This window comes from Dendropsophus ebraccatus, chromosome 14, assembly GCF_027789765.1.
Source record: "Dendropsophus ebraccatus isolate aDenEbr1 chromosome 14, aDenEbr1.pat, whole genome shotgun sequence".
In the NCBI taxonomy this organism is placed as follows: Eukaryota; Metazoa; Chordata; class Amphibia; order Anura; family Hylidae; genus Dendropsophus; species Dendropsophus ebraccatus.
The window spans coordinates 5,592,506-5,606,813 of record NC_091467.1 but is presented as its reverse complement, the minus strand read 5'-3'; the positions used below and the strand labels follow the sequence as shown (position 1 = coordinate 5,606,813).

Below are 14,308 nucleotides of genomic sequence, written 5' to 3'. Positions count from 1 at the left end.
TGGAGCATCCCTTTAAGACTTTGACCTTGTCCATCATCCTAGAACTCTTGTACAACTGTTTTTACATGGCCGGTAACCGTCGTGATCCCTCAATCTGCTGGAAATCCTATTTCTCCCTGTTGTGACGGCCGCGGCCCGGACATCTGTGGATCCACTCAGGTACTTGGCAGCAGATGTGTCTGCGGGGCAGATGTTGGGATAATGCAATGCCTCTCTGCTTCTTACCACAGGATGGCGCTCACACCTTACACAGACGTGTCTGGCAGCAGCGGCTGATCCTTCCCCGGCTGGCGAGGTTATGGATTACACGCTGGCACCAAGTACAAGAGCTGCAGGTCTGAACCGGGCGGAAAGTCCTCCTGATGTAAAGTTCACTCACTGCAAGCGCCAGGACACGACGGTCTCTCAACCGCAGACAAGAAGAGGATTGTGCAAATACGTTTCCTTTGTGGCTCCAGACCAGATTCTACGCATCAACATCTCTGGCGGTTCTCACCGGAAAGGGGTGTGACTGAGCAGCCGCCATGTTGTGTCGCATCATCAGCAAATGCATCAACATTGTGCAACGATGAACACAGGCGGCAGCTGCCGCTCCGGAGCCGTCACCATGGAGGAAACAAACCGTGTATGGTGCCTAACGCCGGGGCCACGCTCCTGGTGCTGCTCCCAGTGAGCGCAGCCGTACAAGATACAATACGGTACAAGAGCGGATGATGGGCGCAGTGGGGGGGGGCCTGTGTGACAGAATTTATGTATCGGGGAACAAGTTTCCAGAGAAATCATCATCAGCAATTGGAGAAAGACGTCTCAAAATGTCTGTGACTTATATACCGAGACAAACCCGACCAACACAAACCACAGGAACCGACCAAAGGGGGCAGCACCAAGAACCCGACCAACACAAAACACAGGAACCAACCACAGGGGGGCAGCACCAAGAACCCGACCCGACCAACACAAAACACAGGAACCAACCACAGGGGGGCAGCACCAAGAACCCGACCAACACAAAAAACACAGGAACCAACCACAGGGGGGCAGCACCAAGAACCCGACCCGACCAACACAAAACACAGGAACCAACCACAGGGGGGCAGCACCAAGAACCCGACCCGACCAACACAAAACACAGGAACCGACCACAGGGGGGCAGCACCAAGAACCCGACCCGACCAACACAAAACACAGGAACCAACCACAGGGGGGCAGCACCAAGAACCCGACAAACACAAAACACAGGAACCAACCACAGGGGGCAGCACAAAGAACCCGACCCGACCAACACAAAACACAGGAACCAACCACAGGGGGCAGCACAAAGAACCCAACCAACACAAAACACAGGAACCAACCACAGGGGGGCAGCACCAAGAACCCGACCAACACAAAACACAGGAACCGACCACAGGGGGCAGCACAAAGAACCCAACCAACACAAAACACAGGGGGAGCAGCACTAAGAACACAACCTGAGGTGTCTGAACCCTCACCGGATTAATACTGAGATGCTGTGCACAACAAGGGGTGTACAAGCAATAGGCTCCAACTACCCGAACTCCACTGGGGGCGACACCGAAGACAGGGGTATATGAACCACAGAGTCTGACTGCCTGAAACTACTGGGGGGCAATAGTGAAAAGGTGTTCATAACCAGGAAATTAAAAAAAAAAAAAATTATATTATATTATATATATATATATATATATATATATATATATATATATATATATATATATATATAGTGGTACCTCGGTTTAAGAGTAACTTGGATTAAGAGCGTTTTGGTGTAAGAGCTCACAGTTTTAAAAAATTGTGACTTGGTGTAAGAGCATTGCTTTGGTGTAAGAGCTCCCTGTACTGGGTGGGAGGGGGAGGGGCATGGTCTGCATAGCGGGGTCTACAGCCCTGTACTCTGACCCAGGAAGTCTCCCTCATCTTCCAAATCATAGCAGATCCACTTCAGTCTGGAGCTTACATCAGGGGACAGGACTGTGCAGGTAATCTCTCCATAGCTGTAACCCCTCTCTCCCCGGACAGAGAGTGCTGCATGTATGTGCCCACATCTGTCCTGCTCATTACTTCCTGCTCCCTGCAGTCTCTGTCCGCCCTTGTGTTTCCCATCCCCTCCATTATAGGAATCTGCAGCTCGATCCTGCATGTACAAGCTGCTGCTGCAGTGTTATCAGGGTTATGCAGTTACTATACATTATATACCACATGCTGATTGCTATACTGTACAGTAACTTATATATCACATATCCAGCTGCTGTGTTATCAGGGTTATACAGTTACTATACATTATATACCACATGCTGCTATACTGTACAGTAACTTATATATCACATATCCAGCTGCAGTGTTATCAGGGTTATACAGTCACTATACATTATACACCACATGCTGCTATACTGTACAGTAACTTATATATCACATATCCAGCTGCAGTGTTATCAGGGTTATACAGTCACTATACATTATACACCACATGCTGCTATACTGTACAGTAACTTATATATCACATATCCAGCTGCTGTGTTACCAGGGTTATACAGTTACTATACATTATACACCACATGCTGCTATACTGTACAGTAACTTATATATCACATATCCAGCTGCAGTGTTATCAGGGTTATACAGTCACTATACATTATACACCACATGCTGCTATACTGTACAGTAACTTATATATCACATATCCAGCTGCTGTGTTATCAGGGTTATACAGTTACTATACATTATACACCACATGCTGCTATACTGTACAGTAACTTATATATCACATATCCAGCTGCTGTGTTATCAGGGTTATACAGTTACTATACATTATATACCACATGCTGCTATACTGTACAGTAACTTATATATCACATATCCAGCTGCTGTGTTATCAGGGTTATACAGTTACTATACATTATATACCACATGCTGCTATACTGTACAGTACCTTATATATCACATATCCAGCGGCTGTGTTATCAGGGTTATACAGTTACTATACATTATATACCACATGCTGCTATACTGTACAGTAACTTATATATCACATATCCAGCTGCAGTGTTATCAGGGTTATACAGTTACTATACATTATACACCACATACTGCTATACTGTACAGTAACATATCACATCCAGCTGCTGCTGTGTTATCAGGGTTATACAGTTACTATACATTATACACCACATGCTGCTATACTGTACAGTAACTTATATATCACATATCCAGCTGCTGTGTTATCAGGGTTATACAGTTACTATACATTATACACCACATGCTGCTATACTGTACAGTAACTTATATATCACATATCCAGCTGCTGTGTTATCAGGGTTATACAGTTACTATACATTATATACCACATGCCGATTGCTATACTGTACAGTAACTTATACTGTATATCACATATCCAGCTGCTGTTATTATTATACAGTTACTATACATTATACACCACATGCTGCTATACTGTACAGTAATTTTTAATACCACAGATTCAGCTTCTTCTCATTGTTTCATCTGTTCTACATGTTATTCAGGATAATAAATCATTAATTTTGGGGTGTGGAACCAATTGTCTGCATATCAGCAGTGATTTCTTATGGGAAAATTTGCTTTGGTTTAAGAGTGGATTCGGATTACAAGCATGGCCCCAGACTCCGTTCACACTGCAGGTTGCACGCTGCACTATTTGTTTTTTGTCTATATATAGATGGATGTGCACAATCAGGGGAATGGGAACAATGGAACCAACCACCTCTGACCACACAGGGGAGAATCACTGCAGGAAACTGGAGGATTTGGATCACGACAGACTGGAATGGACAGAGGTCTGTCTGGATGATACATAGGGGAAGGGGCATCTAGGAGGGGAGCACTCCCCTATGGATGATGGCTGGGAGCAATGATTCCCCTACGAACTCTGACCTCAACAGGAAGCTGCAGCGCAATTACCAGAAGGAAGGAAGGACGAATTGCGGCCGTGTTGTTTCAGTGCTGGGAAAACATCAGGTAATTGGCCAGTGAATCCCGGTGTCTGCACAGATGGAGCAGGATAAGGCTCCTCACCTGTACAAGTCATTAACCTTCATTTCCCACAATTAGATGAGCAGACATCCCCCCCCATCCCTTGTATCGGTGTGTGTGTGTGGGGGGGGGTGGGGGGGGGGGTGGGGGGGGGGAGGGTTGTGTTCTTAGCGAATGTGCAAAGAACCCCCGATACTAAGCATATAAACTTTGGCTACCTCTGAGCCCCTCCCCGTGCCTCATCTAATGGGCACAGATGCCTTTAGACTGGTGCAAACTGCCCACAGCAACCAATCACAGCTCCTCTTTCCTTTCACCAGAGCTGAAAGCTGAGCTGTGATTGGTCGCTGTGGGCAGTTTGCACCAGTCTGAATGCGACACCTTTTGATAAATCTCCCCCATGTGTCTCTAATGCGGTGGGGACACTCACCTCCAAGTCATTGAAGAACAGATGAGTATCAGCGAGGTTGAAGATCATCTCCTCCATCATGAGACCTATCCGCACTGAGGTGGTTGTGTCCTAGGGAGAGATAGAGACACTGTCAGGGGGTGAGTGAGTATCTCACTTCTCCTCTGTACCCAATACTAACAAACCACACACGTATCATAGGGGAGGGGCAGAAGTCACCACACGCGGCACCTGAAAAGGGTTTGACGATTTCCTTGTTCCTTCTGTCCCCAGTGAGCAAAAAAAAAACTGGACCCAAACCAGACATGATGAGAGGAACAAATCGTCACAAGACCCATTCCCTAACCAAAGCGTACAGGGGCCAACACCTGTACAGGGGCCAAACCCAACATGATAAGAGAGGAACAAAGTGTCAAACCAGAGCGCACTGGGGCCGACAATGGGGAAGTGCTCCGTATACATTTCTGCACCAAAAAAGAGAAACCAGAGACAAGAAGTAAAAAAAACTCCCAAAAACGACACAAATTACTGAGCTACGGTGTACATTAGGTGCCGACCACCATTGCCAATGGACTACCCCCCCATATGCAGTCCTACTATGCCCGGTCATGTATGGGGGCTCCATGGCTCCTGTGTGGCCGCAGTGTATAAACCCTTTGGTGTGAATCCCCCCCAGGCTGTGGCTGGGGGTCACCAGAGGAGGGTCTGGGAGGGTTTCTCGGTGGCGTCTATACTACACAGTAACCTAATTATTACGCATTCTTGCCGCAGTGAATGTTAATCAGAGAAGGATGCTTGTGGTTTCAGCATATGGATGAGTCACCGAGGAAGCAGGTTCTGGGGGTCTCCGTGTCCCCTGACCCCTCAGATCTGCAGGTTATTATACCAGATACATTGCTGAATCCTGAAGTATGGCAAACAAATGTTACTTATTGTCACGTCACATCATCCTGAGAGCGGCCACAATGGCTCCGAGGTCACCCAGCTTCTCTAAGTACAAGGAAACTGTAAGGTACATAGCCGGCAAAGTAAGAGGGAGTCACCCGACCTGATGATATTCCACACTGTCAGATACGTATAGAATGCACAATGGAGGGGTAACACGTCACCATGTATATAATACACTGGGGGGGGGGTGCACACAGTAACATCACTATGTATATAATACACTGGGGGGGGGCACACAGTAACATCACTATGTATATAATACACTGGGGGGGAGATAGTGCACACAGTAACATCACTATGTATATAATACACTGGGGGAGATAGTGCACACAGTAACATCACTATGTATATAATACACTGGGGGGGGGGTGCACACAGTAACATCACTATGTATATAATACACTGGGGGGGGGGTGCACACAGTAACATCACTATGTATATAATACACTGGGGGGGAGATAGTGCACACAGTAACATCACTATGTATATAATACACTGGGGGAGATAGTGCACACAGTAACATCACTATGTATATAATACACTGGGGGGGGGCACACAGTAACATCACTATGTATATAATACACTGGGGGGGAGATAGTGCACACAGTAACATCACTATGTATATAATACACTGGGGGAGATAGTGCACACAGTAACATCACTATGTATATAATACACTGGGGGGGGGCACACAGTAACATCACTATGTATATAATACACTGGGGGGGGGGTGCACACAGTAACATCACTATGTATATAATACACTGGGGGGGGGGGGTGCACACAGTAACATCACTATGTATATAATACACTGGGGGGGAGATAGTGCACACAGTAACATCACTATGTATATAATACACTGGGGGGGGCACACAGTAACATCACTATGTATATAATACACTGGGGGGGGGTGCACACAGTAACATCACTATGTATATAATACACTGGGGGGGGGGTGCACAGTAACATCACTATGTATATAATACACTGGGGGGGTGCACACAGTAACATCACTATGTATATAATACAGTGGGGGGGGTGCACACAGTAACATCACTATGTATATAATACAGTGGGGGGGGGGGTGCACACAGTAACATCACTATGTATATAATACACTGGGGGGGGGCACACAGTAACATCACTATGTATATAATACACTGGGGGCACACAGTAACATCACTATGTATATAATACACTGGGGGGGTGCACACAGTAACATCACTATGTATATAATACAGTGGGGGGGGTGCACACAGTAACATCACTATGTATATAATACACTGGGGGGGGAACACAGTAACATCACTATGTATATAATACACTGGGGGGGGGTGCACACAGTAACATCACTATGTATATAATACACTGGGGGGGGTGCACACAGTAACATCACTATGTATATAATACACTGGGGGGGGGGTGCACACAGTAACATCACTATGGATATAATACACTGGGGGGGTGCACACAGTAACATCACTATGGATATAATACACTGGGGGGGGTGCACACAGTAACATCACTATGGATATAATACACTGGGGGGGGCACACAGTAACATCACTATGTATATAATACACTGGGGGGGTGCACACAGTAACATCACTATGTATATAATACACTGGGGGGGGGGTGCACAGTAACATCACTATGTATATAATACACTGGGGGGGGCACACAGTAACATCACTATGTATATAATACACTGGGGGGCACAGTAACATCACTATGTATATAATACACTGGGGGGCACACAGTAACATCACTATGTATATAATACACTGGGGGGGCACACAGTAACACATCACTATGTATATAATACACTGGGGGGGGGGTGCACACAGTAACATCACTATGTATATAATACACTGGGGGGGGTGCACACAGTAACATCACTATGTATATAATACACTGGGGGGGCACACAGTAACACATCACTATGTATATAATACACTGGGGGGGCACACAGTAACACATCACTATGTATATAATACACTGGGGGGGGGGCACACAGTAACATCACTATGTATATAATACACTGGGGGGGGGTGCACACAGTAACATCACTATGTATATAATACACTGGGGGGATGGTGCACACAGTAACATCACTATGTATATAATACACTGGGGGGGTGCACACAGTAACATCACTATGTATATAATACACTGGGGGGGTGCACACAGTAACATCACTATGTATATAATACACTGGGGGGGTGCACACAGTAACATCACTATGTATATAATACACTGGGGGGGGCACACAGTAACATCACTATGTATATAATACACTGGGGGTGCACACTGTAACATCACTATGTATATAATACACTGGGGGGGGGGGTGCACACAGTAACATCACTATGTATATAATACACTGGGGGGGGCACACAGTAACATCACTATGTATATAATACACTGGGGGGGGGGGTGCACACAGTAACATCACTATGTATATAAAACACTGGGGGGGGCACACAGTAACATCACTATGTATATAATACACTGGGGGGGGATGGTGCACACAGTAACATCACTATGTACATAATACACTGGGGGGGGCACACAGTAACATCACTATGTATATAATACACTGGGGGGGGTGCACACAGTAACATCACTATGTATATAATACACTGGGGGGGGGGGCACACAGTAACACGTCACTATGTAATACACTGGGGGGGGGCACACAGTAACACGTCACTATGTAATACACTGGGGGGGGGGGGGTGCACACAGTAACATCACTATGTATATAATACACTGGGGGGGGCACACAGTAACATCACTATGTATATAATACACTGGGGGGGGCACACAGTAACACGTCACTATGTAATACCCTGGGGGGGGGGGGGTGCACACAGTAACACATCGGCGGCGCCCCCACTTCTCTCCCCAGTGCTCAGACTTGCGTCTGGTTGTCTGGATTCCCTCCTGTTTACTTAGGTTCCAATCACTGTGACACTGAGAGGCGAGGACAATGCGGATACGAGTCCACACGTCGGAGGCTTTTGTGAACATCTCATGCGGGCCGCCCCCCCGTCTATTCCGCTGCCAACTACCTGTTGAGAAAGTGCGCAAATAATGACACAGCCACAAGGATGAAGGTATTAATTATGTGTATTTATTAAATCAGACCGCTATTCTGTGCAGCTTATCTCCCGGAGATGTCAGCCAAGGGTTAGAGGGGGATTAGGAGACAATCAGCAGCTTTCTCCGCTCCCCCCCCCAGTCTGATGGTTTTACCTGCACAAATCACAGACAACGCTGCCGGCCCTTTAATTGCACTTAATTACTTAGAGCTGGCGGCCTCAGACTTGTTCTGCCGGTTGTGGAAAGATCCATGACATGAACTCCAACATGAGGCTGATGGGAAACTACAACTCCCAGCAGGCCCTGCCAATCCACAGACCACTGATCCAGAGCAGTGTTTCCTCTCCTGCAGCACTACAACTCCCATCATGCCTGGACAGAAAAGAAATCTATAGGGATAAGGCTGACAAGAAATTCTGCCAACTCCACATTGCTCCAGTCCCATCCTTTTGCATCAGATTGCCGGAGGCTGCAGAAGTTGGATACAGCCCTAGGACTTCCAAGAAAGCATAGAGACAGCCATAGGCCACATCCACTAGGACTCCTCAGGGTGACATCTATCTTCCTCGAGCAATCACACTGGAGCGACGTCATTCTCCATTACTATACTGTGTCTATACCCTAAATGATTACTACACGGTGAAGTAACTGTGGTTGTCACGGCCCCGCCCCATCTCAGAATTACCGAAAACATAAGTAGAGATATTTATGGTGGTCCCTTTATAAGCAGAGATTAGCAGGCTCCGGGGTCGCTCGTCGGCCTGTTACACAGGAGGAATCCTTAAATGGTTCTTAAAATCGCCTGGACTATTGGTTTTGCCAAAAAAAATTTCACTCTTTAAGCGATAAACTTCTGCTGCAAGCGCAAAAACGAACAAATGACAGTATTTGTTGGTATGTCGCTGATCGCATCTGATCGCAGGCGACCTCAAAATCATTATTAATCGTTCTCAAGTCTCTCAGTATAAACGCTCATCGTGCACAGTATATACATGAACGCAATTACCATCAGTCACCGTATATAGATACAATCACAATTACCATCAGTCACCGTATATAGATACAATTACCATCAGTCACTGTATATAGATACAATCACAATTACCATCAGTCACCGTATATAGATACAATCACAATTACCATCAGTCACCGTATATAGATACAATCACAATTACCATCAGTAAGCCCGCTGTGATGCCAGGGTGGTCAGGGTACACCCGCTGTGATGCCAGGGTGCACCCGCTGTGATGCCAGGGTGGTCAGGGTGCACCCGCTGTGATGCCGGGGTGGTTGCGGTGTGGCCGCTGTGATGCCGGGGTGGTTGCTGTGCAACCGCTGTTATGCCAGGGTGGTCGCGGTGCGGCAACTGTGATGCCGGGGTGGTCGTGGTGCAACCGCTGTAATGCCAGGGTGGTCGCGGTGCGGCAACTGTGATGCCGGGGTGGTCGTGGTGCAGCCGCTGTGATGCCGGGGTGGTCGCGGTGCGGCAACTGTGATGCCGGGGTGGTCGCGGTGCAGCCGCTGTGATGCCGGGGTGGTCGTGGTGCAGCCGCTGTGATGCCAGGGTGGTCGCGGTGCGGCAACTGTGATGCCGGGGTGGTCGTGGTGCAGCCACTGTGATGCCGGGGTGGTCGTGGTGCAGCCGCTGTGATGCCGGGGTGGTCGTGGTGCACCCTCTGTGATGCCAGGGTGGTCGTGGGGCTGGGAGGCAGCATGTACATCTATGTTATACTATGTTATATGTTCACAGTCTGCAGGGTGTAATGCCAGGGTGGTCGCGGTGCGGCAACTGTGATGCCGGGGTGGTCGTGGTGCAGCCGCTGTGATGCCGGGGTGGTCGCGGTGCGGCAACTGTGATGCCGGGGTGGTCAGGGTGCACCCGCTGTGATGCCAGGGTAGTTGCGGTGTGGCCGCTGTGATGCCGGGGTGGTTGCTGTGCAACCGCTGTTATGCCAGGGTGGTCGCGGTGCGGCAACTGTGATGCCGGGGTGGTCGTGGTGCAGCCGCTGTGATGCCGGGGTGGTCGTGGTGCAACCGCTGTAATGCCAGGGTGGTCGCGGTGCGGCAACTGTGATGCCGGGGTGGTCGTGGTGCAGCCGCTGTGATGCCGGGGTGGTCGCGATGCGGCAACTGTGATGCCGGGGTGGTCGTGGTGCAGCCGCTGTGATGCCGGGGTGGTCGCGATGCGGCAACTGTGATGCCGGGGTGGTCGCGGTGCAGCCGCTGTGATGCCGGGGTGGTCGTGGTGCAGCCGCTGTGATGCCAGGGTGGTCGCGGTGCGGCAACTGTGATGCCGGGGTGGTCGTGGTGCAGCCGCTGTGATGCCAGGGTGGTCGCGGTGCGGCAACTGTGATGCCGGGGTGGTCGTGGTGCAGCCGCTGTGATGCCGGGGTGGTCGTGGTGCAGCCGCTGTGATGCCGGGGTGGTCGTGGTGCAGCCTCTGTGATGCCGGGGTGGTCGTGGTGCAGCCGCTGTGATGCCGGGGTGGTCGTGGGGCTGGGAGGCAGCATGTAAATCTATGTTATACTATGTTATATGTTCACAGTCTGCAGGGGGGGCTCAGTCGCTGATCGGCTGTAAATCTCTTGCCATTAATTCAGTGTGGACACTATAATTTATGAGCAGCCCAGGTCCTACAAAGCAGCCAGCGCGGCGAGGCCAAGGATAAGATTTCCCATGGATTTATACCACGGCTTGAACTCCAAATATTCCCTAAAAAGCGTCATTAATAAAAAGGGAGAGAAGCTGGAGGTTTTTTGGAGCGGGGCGTGCATTTTTGTTGAGCGGGGTCCCAGTTCTGGAGAAGTGCTTTGTGATGGAGTTCAGAGCATTCTGCCGTCCTGCTGCCCATTAAAACACACGGACACATAAAGCTGAGTGACGGCCGGGGAGCGCCGGGCCGCCAGCCTCTTGCCAAGAGATAATTTCACTGGATGTTTATGGGACGGCGAGCCCTGGGACATCACTGACACCCGCCTAATGCACTCTGGCAGGTAATGGCTGACTTTTAGGGCTGGCGGCCGGCCAGGAGAATACTTTAGTGTAGCGGCGGTGAGGGAACGAGTCACAGCCCGTGGCATTCTCTCAGCGTACACAACCACCTGTGGCTCCTCTGCCGGCACTCTGCTGCCATGAGGGTGATAAGGAGGCAAAGCAATGAATGGGGATGATATTACCTACTAGTGCTGACACTATAGGCGGAGGTCATAGGTCATATATAGGCTGTGTGTGCAATACCAGGGACATACCCCCTACTATACAGAATACATACACACAGTATATCATCTATACAGAGTGTGTGTGTGTGTGTGTGTGTGTGTGTGTGTGTGTGTGTGTGTGTGTGTGTGTGAATGCTGCTGCCATACCCAGGGGCAGATGTATAAATGTATCAGCAGGTTAGGGCACCCACTAGGAGAGTGGGCATGAGGCCTCTTTAGGGCACTGAGGGGTTAGGTATAATCCCCAGTTCACTAAATGGGCAGACTAGCATATAAATAAAGGACCTATTACACAAAACGATTATTGGCCGGATTCGGATGTCAACATGTTGAAAGACAAACGACTAACATAGGAACGATCTGCTGCCATCGCTCAGTGAAATAGGAGGCTGCAGATCGCTGCCATCTGCTATGGACTGCTTGGATGATATAGCGATCACCCGGGCAGCCCCCCGCGGCCCCCCTGTACTCACCCGCTCGCTGAGGACACGTGTAATATCGGTGGCAACGAGCGGGGAATGAGGGGCAAGTGAGCGCTGGCAGCGCTCTATTGCTCCTAACAGTCGCCCCGTGTAATAGGGGCGTAACCGGCCACACCAGAGCGCTGGGCGCCATGTAACGCTATGTAACCTGCAATGCTGATACATTGCCTTTAAACCACAATGTATGATTGCCAACAGCAGCCAATAAAAATTCACCTTTGATTTTTAGTTTGTGATTGGTTGCAGTAATCTTACATCTATGGCTGGGATCCACATGGACTGTAGCCTCTGCCCTATGGCTTCTTAGGGATCAGCAGACAAGTATGGTGCATAGTGATCATGTGTTGTGGATTCAGGGTAAACAAAGAAACATAGACAGTAGTGTAGTATGTTATTTCCCTTCTTATTATCTTAGGATAGATAGATGTTTATGGCAGACGGGTTTCCATTCAGTTACAATAGGACGGCACAATGCGGCACATAAGGCTGCATGGTCCTCTCCTCTGGGAGCAGTCCCCTCAGGGGTTAATGGCGGAGGTGTGGATCCCATTGTTCTCCTGAGCTCAGGTAACAGCTCATGATGAGAGGATTAAGTGCAATGTTTTCCCTCCTCTTTAGAGATAAGAATGAGGGCAGTGACAGGCGTGGGAACACCATCCCCGGCTATTCATCCACTCACATTCCACAAACACTGCAGGTGGAAAAAGAGTGGGAGCTCCTGGGACAAGGACAGCACTGCAGAAGATGTTGGTTTATGGGTCGTATTACATGGTCTAATATTCCCAATAAGCTCTTGTGTTTCCTATCCTCTCCATTACTGCTATAATGTGCCTGCACTCACACTCAGCTATACACACTGCTGCTATAATGTGCCTGCACTCACACTCAGCTATACACACTGCTGCTATACTGTGCCTGCACTCACTCAGCTCTACACACTGCTGCTATAATGTGCCTGCACTCACACTCAGCTATACACACTGCTGCTATAATGTGCCTGCACTCTCACACAGCTATACACACTGCTGCTATAATGTGCCTGCACTCACACTCAGCTATACACACTGCTGCTATAATATGCCTGCACTCTCACACAGCTATACACACTGCTGCTATAATGTGCCTGCACTCACACTCAGCTATACACACTGCTGCTATAATGTGCCTGCATTCACACTCAGCTATACACACTGCTGCTATAATGTGCCTGCACTCACACTCAGCTATACACACTGCTGCTATACTGTGCCTGCACTCACACTCAGCTCTACACACTGCTGCTATACTGTGCCTGCACTCACACTCAGCTCTACACACTGCTGCTATAATGTGCCTGCACTCACACTCAGCTCTACACACTGCTGCTATAATGTGCCTGCACTCACACTCAGCTATACACACTGCTGCTATAATGTGCCTGCATTCACACTCAGCTATGCACACTGCTGCTATAATGTGCCTGCACTCACACTCAGCTATGCACACTGCTGCTATAATGTGCCTGCTCTCACACTCAGCCATTCAAGCTGCTGTATATAAAGTTTCTGTCACTGTTGTCCACATCTGTAATTCTCACTTCCTGCACACACACCCCTTCCCCGTTGCTGTCATGTGACCACACAGACCTTTGACAGCAGCCCTGCTTCTCTATTCTAGCCTGAAGTACTACGCTACTGCATTATGGGGATCTGCAGCTCCATCCTGTATCTACAAGCTGCTGCAGTGTTATCAGGGTTATACAGTTACTATACATTATATACCACATGCTGCTATACTGTACAGTAACTTCTATATCACATATCCAGCTGCTGCTGTGTTATCAGGGTTATACAGTTACTATACATTATACACCACATGCTGATTACTATACTGTACAGTAACTTATATATCACATATCCAGCTGCTGTGTTATCAGGGTTATACAGTCACTATACATTATATACCACATGCTGCTATACTGTACAGTAACTTATATATCACATATCCAGCTGCTGTGTTATCAGGGTTATACAGTTACTATACATTATACACCACATGCTGCTATACTGTACAGTACCTTATATATCACATATCCAGCGGCTGTGTTATAAGGGTTATACAGTTACTATACATTATACACCACA

At 48.5% G+C, this 14,308-nt stretch overlaps 1 protein-coding gene across 6 annotated transcripts in view; it reads right to left on the bottom strand.

Moving 5' to 3' along the window:
* The window catches only part of EYA2 (EYA transcriptional coactivator and phosphatase 2), a 107,518-nt gene that overhangs the window by 5,299 nt on the left and 87,911 nt on the right, over positions 1 to 14,308 (bottom strand). For all 6 annotated transcript variants that reach the window (XM_069952398.1, XM_069952397.1, XM_069952393.1 and 3 more), the window contains one exon: positions 4,454 to 4,543. In XM_069952398.1, coding sequence (XP_069808499.1) covers positions 4,454 to 4,543 — 90 coding nt within the window. The remainder of the gene's footprint in view (positions 1 to 4,453; positions 4,544 to 14,308) is intronic.